At 39.5% G+C, this 13,968-nt stretch overlaps 2 protein-coding genes across 8 annotated transcripts in view; one reads left to right on the forward strand and one right to left on the reverse strand.

Annotated features, from left to right (window-relative positions):
• Positions 1–8,666, forward strand: part of SMARCAD1 (SWI/SNF-related, matrix-associated actin-dependent regulator of chromatin, subfamily a, containing DEAD/H box 1) — a 40,800-nt gene extending 32,134 nt beyond the window's left edge. The window contains exons 13-24 of one of the 2 annotated variants that reach the window (XM_059844123.1): positions 154–213; positions 402–477; positions 947–1,082; positions 2,108–2,245; positions 2,557–2,652; positions 3,082–3,199; positions 3,451–3,572; positions 4,685–4,873; positions 5,722–5,840; positions 6,832–7,014; positions 7,690–7,799; positions 8,104–8,666. In XM_059844123.1, coding sequence (XP_059700106.1) covers positions 154–213; positions 402–477; positions 947–1,082; positions 2,108–2,245; positions 2,557–2,652; positions 3,082–3,199; positions 3,451–3,572; positions 4,685–4,873; positions 5,722–5,840; positions 6,832–7,014; positions 7,690–7,799; positions 8,104–8,165 — 1,409 coding nt within the window. In that variant the 3' untranslated portion in view covers positions 8,166–8,666. The remainder of the gene's footprint in view (positions 1–153; positions 214–401; positions 478–946; positions 1,083–2,107; positions 2,246–2,556; positions 2,653–3,081; positions 3,200–3,450; positions 3,573–4,684; positions 4,874–5,721; positions 5,841–6,831; positions 7,015–7,689; positions 7,800–8,103) is intronic. The other variant, XM_059844124.1, reaches the window with a different exon arrangement.
• Positions 8,667–10,612: 1,946 nt separating this feature from the next.
• HPGDS (hematopoietic prostaglandin D synthase) overlaps positions 10,613–13,968 on the reverse strand; it is a 29,272-nt gene continuing 25,916 nt past the window's right edge. For all 6 annotated transcript variants that reach the window (XM_059844129.1, XM_059844128.1, XM_059844127.1 and 3 more), the window contains 2 exons: positions 11,617–11,715; positions 10,613–10,968 (listed from right to left, as the gene is read on the reverse strand). In XM_059844129.1, coding sequence (XP_059700112.1) covers positions 10,804–10,968; positions 11,617–11,715 — 264 coding nt within the window. In that variant the 3' untranslated portion in view covers positions 10,613–10,803. The remainder of the gene's footprint in view (positions 10,969–11,616; positions 11,716–13,968) is intronic.

Raw genomic sequence — 13,968 nt, forward strand, 5'->3', positions numbered from 1 at the left:
TTTCCAGTTTTAAGACAGAAGGTCTCTTAACCTTCAGGAGAATTTAGAGGGATTTGCATTAAATTTGGATGTTTGCGTTGATGCTGAGGTGTGAAACAGCAAGACGTAATAAATTATAAATGTCTTGGGTTTTGTTTTAATGTTGTCTTACAGATAACTGGATAAGAGAAGTTCATCTGTGGTGTCCTGAACTGAATGTCCTCTTTTACTATGGTGAGGAATCTAGTTAAAACGTGAATCCAGTAATGCAGTTGCTTGCATGGCCAGTGTAAGAAAAGATGAATTGCTCGTGGCAGTGTTTTAAGACAGTTGTTAAGTACACAGATTTATTGATGAGTGATTTCTCTACAGTGTTTTTAATATATGTAATTGTACTAGTTTTATAATTTCTCCTTCTTTAGGATCCCAAGAAGACAGGAAACATCTCAGGTTGGACATTCACAATAAAGTCGTTGATTTCAATGTGATTGTGACTACGTAAGTACAGTTAAAACACTACAAAAAAACACTACAAACAGGGAGCTTTAGTGTGGTCCTGCTGACCTCTAGTGGTACAAGAAACCAGACAATTTTAGGAGCTGGGTTTCAGATAATGGTTAACTAGGCTTTTATGACTATGTAAGAGATACTGTGACATAGGTGTTTTAGATATGTGTCTGTCAGCATGTATATTACAGATAATATTACATTGTAATAGACTTCAGCAGACTTTTGGGAATCAGCAAAATTTTAGATTTTTAGGTTATTTAGAGCATTGGCTCATCAAGTAAACTGAAATCATTTGCCACAACTGTGTTGTGGTTGGTTACTTCCAGGCAGTTCTACTGCCCCTCATGTACTTTGTCCATAACTCTTATCAATATTAGAGAATTTAGTTTGATTGTGATAACAGTGCATTCATTTTCAGAGAGAGACTTAAGTGCAAGTGATATTTGTCTCTTGACAGATACAACTCTGCAATCAGCAGCTCAGATGATCGAGGACTGTTCCGTAGGCTGAAGCTTAACTATGCAATTTTTGATGAAGGTCATATGCTCAAGAACATGAGCTCCATCCGCTACCAGCACCTCATGACAATTAATGTAAGAGGTTTGGTTATTGCTGGGTTAGAGGGGACAGCTCCTGGCTTTTCTGTTTGGTAGTTACAAGCAGGGGGAAAGCAGGAATATTAACTGTAATGTTCTAATACACGTAACTTTAGAGCAACTACAGTATGCAAATGGATTTAAGTGTTGGTGTGGTCTAAGGAGTGGATCCTGGACTGTGATCACTTCTGGGACATAAACTCCCAAAGAAATGTAATAAATTTCCTGTACCATCATTACAATGGTGGTAGTGCTTGAGTTTCAGTATTGAGCAAATTCCCAGTTACGTCCCATAGTAGTAAAGATTTTAAAGATGCTGTTCTGATTACTTGTGCTGAAACTTTGTAGTACTTAAGGACCTACTCTGATAAGGCTAAGTGAAAAGAGCCAGCTTGAAAATATTTTTTCTTGTGGATTGCAGCCTGAGTAAGTGGAGTTTTGAAAAATATTTGAGAACAGCTCTTTCTCTGAATAATACGATCTAGCACTGTAATATTTGTACAGTAATAATAAACTTAAGATCACTTACTGCATCTTATTTTTCAAGATCATGTTTTCATCAACAGCCTTTTTAAAATGCTAATCTTTAAGCAATAAAACTTGCTTGTACTTGCAATTCAAAACTTGTGCTTAAGTACTGCATGACATTAGAGAACTTGATATGGAAGCAGCAATTAGCACAGTCATCAGGAGGAAGAAAAAGTACCTCAGACAACAAAAGAAACCCAACAACAATAACCAAAACAAAGCCCAAACAGAAAAATCAAGAAGAAGCCTAATAGATCCAGGAATGCCTTTTTAATTGTCTTAAATTGGTGCGCAGTTCCCCACAGATCTGTAAACAGTTTTGCTGACTTAACAAGGAAATTATTCCATGAGTTCCAAATATATAAGTTTAAAAAGTTATCATTTAAACCAAGTTAATTTTCTCACTTCTCCATAGCTGTGGTTTGTTTGCCAATAATATTTTTTAGCCTGTTTGACAAATGTTTCTTGTTGCTCTTTGCACTTTGGACAAACAGGCCAAGAATCGCTTGCTGCTAACGGGGACTCCAGTTCAAAATAATCTGTTGGAATTGATGTCCCTCTTGAATTTTGTCATGCCCCATATGTTCAGCAGTAGCACAAGTGAAATTCGAAGGATGTTCTCTTCAAAAACAGTGAGTACCATGAATTCTCTTCTTGAAAATAACTTTTTTATTTTTGCTGGAAGACTGCTACTGCTGCATAACTTGTGTTTTATTGGCATCTTATGGAAAAAGGTAATGTGATTATGAAAATCTAGAGAATGAAATAATTGAGTAAACCATTTAAATTAAAATATCCTGCAACAGGATATCTTGGAATATAGATGGTCAGGTCAAGCATGTCTGTTTTGGCTGGGGTTTTCATCAAGTTAGAGAAATTAAGGTGGTGGTGTTATAGCTGAAAACTTCGCACTGTAATTGAACTCTTTCAATGTTTTCCTTAGAAGACTGCTGAAGAACAAAGCATATATGAGAAGGAGAGAATTGCACATGCAAAGCAGATAATAAAGCCATTCATCTTGAGAAGAGTAAAAGATGAGGTAACATTTTATCTTTAGAATGATGGGTTTGTGTTATCAAAAAGCCTGATAATCTCTGAGACCCAGCACTATAATATGAGATTAAATTACTTACTGATCTTAAAAAATGTTAACGGGCACTTGCAGACTTCAGTGGTCTGAAGGGGGTAATGCTGATTAACAGGGGAGTAGATCCCAAGTATTGCATATAATAAATATTATTTCATGCAGTTCTGGAGTGTGCAGACCATGTTACTTGATGGGGAGGTTGATGTGTAATCTAGGTCAAGACCTGCATTGAATTGCTGCCCAAGTTAGTGAAGTTGCAAACAGTGAAAGGAGCTGGGATGAGGAGAATTAACAGAGTACCGTAACAGCTACAAGACAGTGCAGAATTACTGATGGTTCACAATAATACAGGTTTTATCTGGTATCATTTTGTTTTGTCAGGTCCTTAAACAACTACCTCCCAAAAAAGATCTCATTGAACTGTGTGCCATGTCTGATAAACAGGAACAGCTCTACTTGGCTCTCTTAAACAAGCTCAAGAAAACCATTAACAGTAATGGTATGTAAGGGCCTCCTTTCCTTTTGGTGGATTTTGTCATGCTGAGACATATGTTGAACATGACTACAGTCTTTGCTTTGTAGAAATGTCAATGCCCATAAACTGTCTATATCTCTTCTATGAATTTGTTTGAATTTTAGCTAATAGGTGAATTTTCAAACTGAGTTCTTGCAAACAAAGGTCTGCTGAGAAATAAGTGTTTCAGATGGTTCTTTTCAGTAGTAGTACAAAGATGCCTTTTTTGTTTTCAGAGAAAAACTCTGATATGGGAAATGCAATGATGCAACTTAGAAAAATGGCCAATCATCCACTTTTGCATCGTCAGTACTACACAAATGACAAGCTCAGGGCAATGTCCACCCTCATGCTCAAGGTAAGGGGTTGAGATTCAGAAGCAATCCTTCATTGCTCAGAATTTCTAATGCAAACTTGTTTCTTTGTGTGTTTTATTGTCAGGCTTCTGGTCAAAAATGTCTTTGCCAAACTTAATTCATTGTTGCTGCTTTTTATTTTTCTGCATCTATCCAGTGCTCTAATCCAGCTCTGTAGGTATTTAACACTGATTTTTGTATCATTAGAATGGAGAGAACAGTTGTGAGTCTGCAGTCATCTCCTTTTCATAAACTCTGCCTTAGCACCTCTTCCCTCCGCCCCAGAATTTAAAGCCACAATGTTTATGGAAAAAATTTTAGGTGGGCACTTGAGTTTAGTAGCTTTCTGAGTAGCAAGAACTGAGTAGTACAGAACTAAAATAGGGAAGGCCTAAGTATTGATCTGTTAAGGATTTTTTTTTTTTAGAATTTGTATGAGGTTAATGCCTGAGGAGCTTGGGGAAAATTGTTGATTATGTCTAAAATATTAGAAAAATATCTCAGCATGGAACAGGTGCTCTAAAATACTTGGAGCTGGATTTAAATATTCTTCAGCTTTGTTTTAAAGTGAAGCCAGACAAGGTTGAGGAAGCGAGAAGTGACCCATTGGTTTATGAAGGATTTTTATCCCTTTTTACTCCCATACCATCATACTGTCCAGATGTGGCTTTGTTTTCTTCTTTCTTCCCGGCATGACATTTCTCTACCCACCCATCTTGGGCTGGGCTTTCCATGTTTTCTACCATCTTTCCAAGGATTGGATCTCCCTTTTAAGGAATGTGTCTTTAGGGGAAGAGGTCTGATAAAGGTGTAAAAAGTCATGGGGCTTGATGGGAAGTAGGTAATTGTGATGAAGGTTTAGCATATCCTTCTTAAGTTTTTGGTAGTCAAAGTGCTTGTGAGAGCTAAACTGTGAAGTAATTATCCTCTCCTATAAACCTGAAGGTGAGAGTTCCTCTTTCATTGCTTGCATGAGCCAAGCTCTGGCATTTGTCCATGTCCAGGTGTGTTACTTTTTCTTGCAGAGATTATGGATGTTACTGTGTGGTGGATTTGTTTTTACTTCTCTGGTGAGATTGTGTATTGCATTATTTCCCTTTGTTTTTGCTAATAGGAACCCACACATTGTGATGCTAACCCTGACCTTATCTTTGAAGATATGACAGTAATGACAGATTTTGAGCTGCATGTGCTTTGTAAGCAATATTCTCACATCAATGACTTCATGTTAGACATGGATGAGATCCTGGATTCTGGAAAGTTTAGGGCTCTGGAACGCATTCTCTCCGACCTTAAAGAGAAGGTATTACAGATGGCTGAAGCTTTTTCCTGTCTAAAGAGTTAAATTAATATCTGCCAGCTCTCTATGCAACCCAGTTGCTTTGCTGTGGAGTTTTACAATGTAATTTAGTGCATGTGCAGAATTGAGAAGCAAAGCTTACAACTTTTAATGTGCAGCCCTTAGTATGCGCATCACTTAAGAGACAGCTGAAATCAATTTTCCCAGTTTACCAAGTTTCAGAGTATTCATTCAAGTTAACTATTTGATTAGTGTGTGGGGTCTTGTATAATTTTTTACACCTCAGGGACTCGGACCTTCTCTTGGCAATTAAATAACTGTATTACATTAGAATAATCGTGTGTGTGTTAAGCCAGTGGAAAGGTAAGAGGAGGACCTTGTTTGAAGTCCTGCCCTGAGATTGAAACAGGTTGATTTTGCAAATAAGTATGTGCCATATTGCTTCAGAGTACCCTGAATTTGTGCAGGGGGGTGCTGTGGATCTATTTCAGACAAAACAGGGCTACTCTGTGTATTACATGAAATATTTAAGTTTTGAATGAAAGTATTTTGATGTTTCTGAAGGAAGTAATCTGTCATTTATGCATTTGATATGTGATTTTTTTGAGCCACCTAAGTACAAAGTAATTAAAATATTACTGCAATAGCAGACAGTGAATTAATGCAGCAGAACTACTGGATATGAATCTTCACTGAAAGTCAATCCTGACTTGATGATTTTCAGCTTAGTCTTTTATTTTGGAAAACAGGACTTCTGTGAAAGTAAAATCATATATTTGCATCAATAAAGAATTATTGTACTTCGTAGTTGACATGTTTCAAAATATTTTGCTTTGCTTTGTCCTTTCCAGGGTGACAGAGTTGTGTTGTTCAGCCAGTTCACTATGATGCTGGACATCTTGGAAGTTTTTCTAAAACACTGGCAACATAGATACATTAGGCTGGATGGAAAAACACAAATTTCAGAGAGGTATGTGACTCTTGCCAAAAATGAGAGAAAGTGAGTGTGTTGGAGAGGGGGAGGTGACTTTGGACGCTTAGCTTTGTTTTCCAGTGTATAGACATCTGTGCTCACTGGACATTGACCATAGCAGGTGTTTAATGTTGAATTTCAGATCACCTTAGTAAGGGTGAGGCTGAAAGATGAGGTTTAAGTGGTGGGGTTAACAGTCTTAGCCACAGAAATGAAAAATGTGTCTTCAGCAGTTCGTATTGTGTTTGATTTGTGTGTCAGCACCTCATAACACCTGTAGTATTCCTTGGAAGTAGAGTGTATCTCTTTTACAATAAGCAGATACACTCCTTTGTTTCTCTAGGGCAAACCATTCTGTCTGTCCCTGCAGCTGAAAATGTTGCAATGCTTTTCTTGTTTGAGCTGAGCTGGTTTTCTTTCTCAAGAATTTTTGAAGATTTTTTTTTTTTGATGCTTTTTCCTTAATTTCAAAAAATGGTCATTTTTGCTGTGGTGTAACTTCCCATGCAGAGCTGATACCTGTTTCTGCCCTTGCGTGTGCAGTTAGTAGAGGAAATTGTCATGATGCAAAATTCATCCTCTGCCTCCCCTTTTATTTGAAAAACAGGACTTTTGTGTTAAATTAGTATCTGCCAGCTCTCTATGCAACCCAGTTGCTTTGCTGTGGAGTTTTACATTCCCCATTCGTTTCATGTGTGTCAATCTTCCATTGTCTTCCCACTGACTCTTTGTGTTCTATGATAATCAAAAATCTTTTTCTAAGCCTGTTTTTACTCTTTTGCTATCCATCTGTCACTCCTATGTTTCTCTGGTCACTGCAGAGGACTGTTGGTACCCTTTTTCCTGCTGCATAACATCTGTACTTTAGAGAGGCTGTGCAGTGCCACTGTACGTTCTTCCAGAAGATCATCCCAACTTCTGTGTTTGTCTCTGGAGCCAGTGTGGAATATTTTCCAAGGCCTGATGCATGGTTTCTTGTGTTCTGCAGGATACATCTGATAGATGAGTTCAACACAGACATGGGTATATTTGTATTCCTTCTGTCCACCAAAGCTGGTGGCTTGGGCATTAATCTGACCTCAGCCAATGTCGTTATCCTTCATGACATTGACTGCAACCCTTACAACGATAAGCAAGCAGAAGACCGGTGCCACAGAGTGGGGCAGACACGGTAAGACTACTTTTAATTACAGTGCTTGGTTTTCCTTGGAGGAAAGCTCTCAAAGGAGGCTAAAAGGACAGTATTTCTGATTAAAGTTCTAAACAGAGACTTGTGTAGAGCAGCTGTGGGTTGGGTGGGAGCGAGGAACTGTAATTGTCTTAGTCCATGTTGCTGGCAGAACAAACCTTTATTTACTTTCCTCCTTTTCCTAGTTCACTATAACTGTCAAACTGTGCATAATTCTCAAAATTCTGGTGCTGGGAACTATTCCAAGGTAGATCTGAAGTCTTTGGGACTGTCTGGCCAAGCTGTTTGTTCTCTTCAGGAGACTTCTAAGCTTTTAAGTGTCACCCTATCCTAAAGAATGAAACCATAGAATGTGTGTAATTTCAACTGTATTCAACAGTAAAAGGGAATTAGGGGGATTTGGACTTGTTTATATTAATGGAGATTTTTGTGACTGTCCAGGTATTTGCACTGGCTGGGAGTGCAGGAGAAAATGTGTTTTCTGGCAATACAGAGCACCGTCATTCCAGAGAAAAATCTAGAAGCTCTTTATATTGCCCTCTCATTCATTTCCCTATCCTTGCTTTAAACCCCGGCCAGCTGAGCCAAGGTGTAGCATCCTTCCCTTTTTCACTAATCTAAACTAGGCACATGGATTTTTCTTTTTGTGGTTTTCAGAGAAGTGCAAGTCATAAAGCTCATCAGTAAGGGGACTATTGAAGAAACCATGCTCAAAATCAGCCAACAGAAATTGAAGTTAGAACAAGATATGACTGCAGCAGAATCAGGTAGGTGTCTTACACATAATGATGTCCACTTAAGGAAATTAAAGCTGCAATATGTTAGTCTGAAAAAAAGAATGTACTTCATGCAGACAAGCCTTTTGCTGTTGGGGTTTTTTATGTTGAACTAGAAAGATGTATTTTTGCTGGTTGTTATTTGATTTGACAGGAGGTGCCCTCTGAGTCTGACCCAGAAATCAGTGAGCAAGTCCTACAAGCAGAGGATTTTTTTACTGTTTTGGGGACGTAGGCTTTTATCTGTTTATGCAAAATATTTTAAGCTGTACTAATGCTTCTCTTTATTCCTCAGGAGAAGAAGGAACCATTCCAGCAGATATAGCGACACTATTAAAAGCTTCATTGGGTCTCTAAAATGTAAATATGTTGTGAAATTCAAGGAAGAAATGTGATGAAGTACCCCAAGGACTCTCATTACTGTTGACCAGGAGTTTTATGAACGTTTTTAACTTTTTGTAGTTTCTTTGTTTTGTTGCTCATGGTATTGAAAGTTTTTAACACCAATAGCATTTTTTGATGCTTAAAAGCATAAATGGCCCAAATGTGCCAACCTCAAATGCTAAATAAAGGTTTTACAGATCACTTTTGAAAATGGGGACCGAAGTAGTAATTGTTTTAACAAATCTGCTACTGCTTAAGATTTGTCAGTATTTTTGTAATTATTTCTACCTCTGAATATATATATATATATATATATATAAAAAAACTGTGTTTCACTGGATTCCGTGTGTAGATTTTTTTATATGTGCCTTATTTGACAATGCTCGAGTCTGTTTCTGCTTGTTTTGGTTCATTTGATGTACCGTACTGGTTTTGTATCAACCTGTTCCAATAAAATTCCATAGATGGACAAAATGTTTTCATGGTTGCAGTGGTTTGGGGCAGGTGAGGGGATGATAATGTGCGTGTTAGAAATCAATTAGACAGCTCTAAAACCAGCTGGAATGTTCCAGTTGAACTGACTTGGCTTTGTCCAGCAGTAGTTAATTACCAGTGTGTCATTATACTCTAATTACAGTGGTGTGAGGATATTGATTGTAAAAACAGAATTCCTGCCAAATGGTTTGTGGGTATTCTGGTCAACTGTACGTGATTTCTGCAAATTCAAAATGGTGGGAAATTAAAGCTTTTCCAAAACCTTTTCCAAATGTGAACTAAACTGCTTGGCTTTTCCTAGAAATGTTCTGTGGCTGTGCTGTCTGTTCCAAAATGCACAACTGAAACAAGGTGAAAATGTACTGCATTGTTTGAGAAGGGATATGGGTAAGAATCAGTTTTCCATGCTTCTTTAATTCCACTGGTTCTGCTGAGCTAAATAGTGGGATTTAACAGAGAACCACCGGTGCTTAATGCTACAGCTGATTGGGTTGTGTGTTTCTGTTGAGCATGATGCTAACCCAAATCTTATCCAGTTGTTCCTGCATGTTCTGACTTGCTTAGTTCACGGGTGGATTGAAACAAGATCCCTGCCCTTCGGGGTGGGTTGTGTGGTGTTCTGGATGTGTGTGGGATCAGTTAACGTAGTCTGGAGGAGCAGTGGTTACCTCTGGGGTCAGTATCTGTCTGTAGATGCTGTGGAACTCATGTGTGTTTCCACCTTTCCTCCTTGTAACTGTTTCTACTGTTAGTAGCTGGGGGTCTCAAGAGACTGCAGGGCCACCATCCTTGGAGATAACCAAGAACTAACTGGATGCAGTCCTGGGCAGCTGGCTCTAGGTGGCCCTGTGTGAGCAGGACCTTGGACCAGATGACCTCCAGAGGTTCCTTCAACTATTCTATGGTTCTGTTTTTCTGATTGGGAAAGATGTACAGAGGGGAAAGAACACAAAGCCATTCTCTGAAGTCAGTTGCTGAAGAAGAGAGGAGTTTTGGGAGCTAAAGAAGGAAAAATGTATGAAGAGCCGGAGTAAAGCACGCAAGGACCCTAACCCTAACCAGGTTAGGGTGAAGCAGCAGGTGAAGATGGGAATGAGAAAAGGTTGTTTCTTTTTGTTGTGACAATACCTGAGTTGTCTCTCTAAGGAGTTGTTTGGTGTCACTCATAATTCAATGAAATAATACTTGAGGTGGGAGGGGAAAGAAAATGTGAAGGGAAATACTTTCCCAACAGTGGTGATTTCCAGCATGGAGTGTTGCCCAAGTTTGTTGTGGTTTATCTGCCTACACCACAATGGAGACCTCTCACAAGCACTTGTCTCCCCTTGAGTTCGTGTAAACCACTTTCATCCACAGCAGTCCACATTGCCAAGATTTCCACCTGCTTCTTCTCCAGTCCTGGAAGAGCAAACCCTTCATTTTTCTAAACCTGGCTGCCGTCACTGACCACCAGTTTGTGTCTCCTACTTATTGGCGTAGATACTGAGCTGTTAATATTTTTGCAGCTGGTGTGTTTATGGAGTACTGGTGCTGGTGTGGGCACCAGCTCTGCTGAGCAACTGCTTTTTGGCTTGTTTTGGAGGTTTTTATTTTGGCTTGTTTTGAGGTTTTTCAGGGGCACAGCATAAACCTCAAGCTTCTCAAGCCCTTTTTTTGTAGGTCCTTGAATTTTACTAAGTGGGTCTTCTTTTTACTTCTCTTTTTTTTTTTTTTTTTTTTTTTTTTTGCTTAGTGTCCCACACATTTGCCCTCTCCTTTTAACTTGCTTTCCTCCGGATTGAAAGACTGCAATAGGCAAAATGTTGTTGAGATTGCACCTCTCCATGAAGGTGCATTCACCTTTTCTCCCTTTGAGAGTGCACAAAACCTTAATTGGTTTGGTGAAGCACTGTGTTAGTAGAGGGGGAATGTAATTGGAACCACGCTTCTGTGAATCAATATTTATTACTCTACTAAATCAGTATTTCAGATTCTCTTGCAAGTGGATACAAATAGTAGATTTTGATTTGATACTGCATAGCCATCTGAAGTTAATTAAATGATTTAGAAGTTAATAACTTAGGATGCTTGTCATATTGAAAACTAAACAAGCATTTGTTTTCTCTGAGCAGCTGATCTACATTACGCTCTTTGGCCTTTTCTGGATCCAGGCTGCAATAGCTGGCAGTGCTTGCACTCTCTCCCTGAGAGCCAAAAGCCTGGGGTATTTGTCTGCCAGGTCAGGCTTACAGGATAGAAGTGTTGTACTGCACACATCCCAGTAGAAATCAGCCCATGTTACCTAGTGGAAATGGGACAGAAAGCAGTAAATTTTAGTTGGTAATCTCAAAAGCCAGGACTACAAATGTTCTCAAAAAACTGTGTATTTATCTGCTTTAAGTTTTCATTTTGGGGTTGGAGTTTTTTTTAAAGCCCATTATTACAGGGCTAGTTAGGTTGCAATGCAAGGCTTGACTTCAGTAAATATTGGTTCAAATATTGCTACAAGTATTGCTACAAATATTACTTGTGTTACAATATTAGTCTTTCCTGCTTTGGGGTAAAAAGGGTACTCTCTATATAGAGGTTTCTTTTGTATTGCCTTACAAATAAGTCAGTGACGATAAACAGGGTTCTGTATAGTCATGAATTTGTGTTCACAAGTGCAAAGGGATTTTAAATGTTTTGTGTCAACATACTTACAAAAATGCGTTTTCTGCTTTAGAAAATGCAGATCCTAGTCCTGGTTTGCCTCACTTTTCTAATATCATGGAAAACAATTTTCACTTTGCAGTTGAGTGACCAGTTGTGTATTGGTAAGAATAAAGGGCTCAAAGTGTGGGGAGAGTTCCTTCATGGCCTGACATGAAACCCAGAAATTCAGCAATAGTCTATTACTTGAATTTTCTGGCAATCTGATGGGAATGGGAGAAACAAAAATTATACTTACAGAATTCCCTACCAGCCACTTCTTATCCCCTAAGAAAGTATCCAAATCTTTCAGTAGCTCAGGTGCTTTGTTGGTGAGGATATCATCAAATGCTTTTTTCTGGTGGAAGAGCAAAATACAGAGATGCACAGCAGTCAGTAAAACTGAATTTTTGAGGTCTTATTACTTATGAAAAAGAAAGCTGAAATATGAAAAAGATTAGGGTTAGATACCAAAACATGGCATTCATGGCTTGCTGAGCCATGACTTAAAGCCAATTCCTCCCTTAATGAACACCTGAGTGCTCCTTGATGCTGACATGATATTTGTGGTGATGTGCTAACAGAAAAGCACACAGCCATGGCAAGGCAGGAGCTCAGCCAGAGATTTGGGAAGAATCCAGCTACAAGATAGATTCCTAATGTCTCATAGCAGTTTTTTGGGGGCTCTTTTGAATGTCATCTTTTCTAGTGTGCAGAGTCTCAGGTTTCCAGAATCCCTTGTGCTCTGTCTTTCCATGCAGTCAGTCAGATGCTGGTCAGTTACCTTTGCTTATCAACCCTTCTTATGTGAGACATAGAACTTGGGTTTTGAGCTTTTGGTGGGGTTGATTTATCTTTGAGCTTTAATGTTCATGTTATTTTGCCTTTTTGTCCCCAGAGCAGTAAGATTTGAGATGGCTAAAAATTGTTTTTAAAAGATGATCGAAAGGCTCAGGCCTTAGTGTCTGTATGTTAATGGCTGAAGCATGAGGTTATGGTGGTGGTTCTCTACAGGCTGTTCCCCACAGCAGAAAGTCTTAAGGCTGCTTCTGGTTTTCTTTTCTTATCTGCATGGAAATAATTAAGACTGCAGACTGTTGTGATCATCTGGTCAACCCACATGGCACAGTTTTTGTAGTAATTGTGCTTTGCCTAATTTTGGAGGAACATGCTCAGGCTTGGGTAAATAAGCACTGGTGTACAGGAATGGAATTATTTCTACAGCTTTAACTGAGGTTCATGTGAAAAAAGAAAATCAGAAGAGGCAGAAACCTAAATGCAGGCTGAAATCAAATCAGTGTTTCTACAGATATGATCGAAGATTTGACATAATTTTCTGCTTTGTTAAGAGCTTAGTAACTGTATGAGGTAACTGCAAATATCAGCCTGAGTTTGCAGTCCAGAAATCTCGTATCTGTGCCCTGGGCTGCAGTATTTCCTTTCTTTTAGGTAACTTATCCCCTCCCCACTGTTTTACCCTGCAAAGAAAACCCCAAGCTGTTGTGTGATCGTGACAGTAACACCATTCCCCAGGTACAGGAGTGCACAGCCAAGTTGTGAAGCTGGTGGGGACAACCAGGATCCCTCTTCTGCAGTGGCACAACCTGCCTGTCTCAACCCTGGAGCTCTGCAGCAGAGGGTGCAAAGCTTTGCAATGCCAGCTGTGTTTTGGGGAACGTGGGGTGAAGGGGGAATCTGTGCCTGGCAGGGAGGGAGTTTCCAGAGGCAGCTTCTAGCTCTGCTCCCCTAGTTTGCTTTGATTTCTCTTTGCTACTGGCTAGATGGCAATACATCCTCTCACCGCTCCCTGGGTGTGTGTTTGTGTGAGCACTGGTCAGGCCTGGGGAGGTGTTTTGGCTTCACTGTGTGTGTAAATGACTTAAATCTGGCCTGGTGAGACCGTGAGGTGCCACTTCGACCACAAGGTGGTGGCAGCGGATCCGGGAGGAGAGAGAGAGGAAGGACAATGTTGGGAGCGTGGGAAAGTGAGATTCCCGACCATCCTTGGCCCCAGCACATAATTTAGCATGCATACGTGAGGATTGGCACGTTTGAGTTGGCTGCCAGCTCTTCCCGTTTAAATTAATCACTGGTGACACGATCTGGGTCCTTTTTTGGAGAAGTGCTTGGGCACACGCTGGAGTTACAACAGAAGCTTCCCCACAGAAGGGCAGCAGTGCTGATTCTGCTACCAGCATATCTGGTGGAGTGTGGCTCTTCTGAAATGATTAAAACTCATGAGTCAGCTCACCCTCCCCAAACTAGGAAACTTAAGGAAATCACTTGGAAATGTAAGTAATTCACACTTTTAAGTACTAAACCTCCAAGTTCCAGATTTTCCCCTGCAAGATTTCAGAGCACTTTCATATTGTTTCTTTATTTATTATGGGTTTGGGGCACCATTTTTTACTCTGTGGTCTCTGCAATAAGATACCCAAAAATGGGTATCTTCTTACCTAATAATAAGATACCCTAATAATAATAACTCTAATAAGATACCATAATAAGCAATTCAGATAATGATCTGAAATGTTGCCTTTGAATAAATGGAAGGTGGCTGCACTGGCAGTTTATGGTGAGACCTGTTGTTAGACCTCCACTTCCCTAAGAG

Source organism: Haemorhous mexicanus, chromosome 4 (assembly GCF_027477595.1).
Source record: "Haemorhous mexicanus isolate bHaeMex1 chromosome 4, bHaeMex1.pri, whole genome shotgun sequence".
Taxonomy (NCBI): Eukaryota; Metazoa; Chordata; class Aves; order Passeriformes; family Fringillidae; genus Haemorhous; species Haemorhous mexicanus.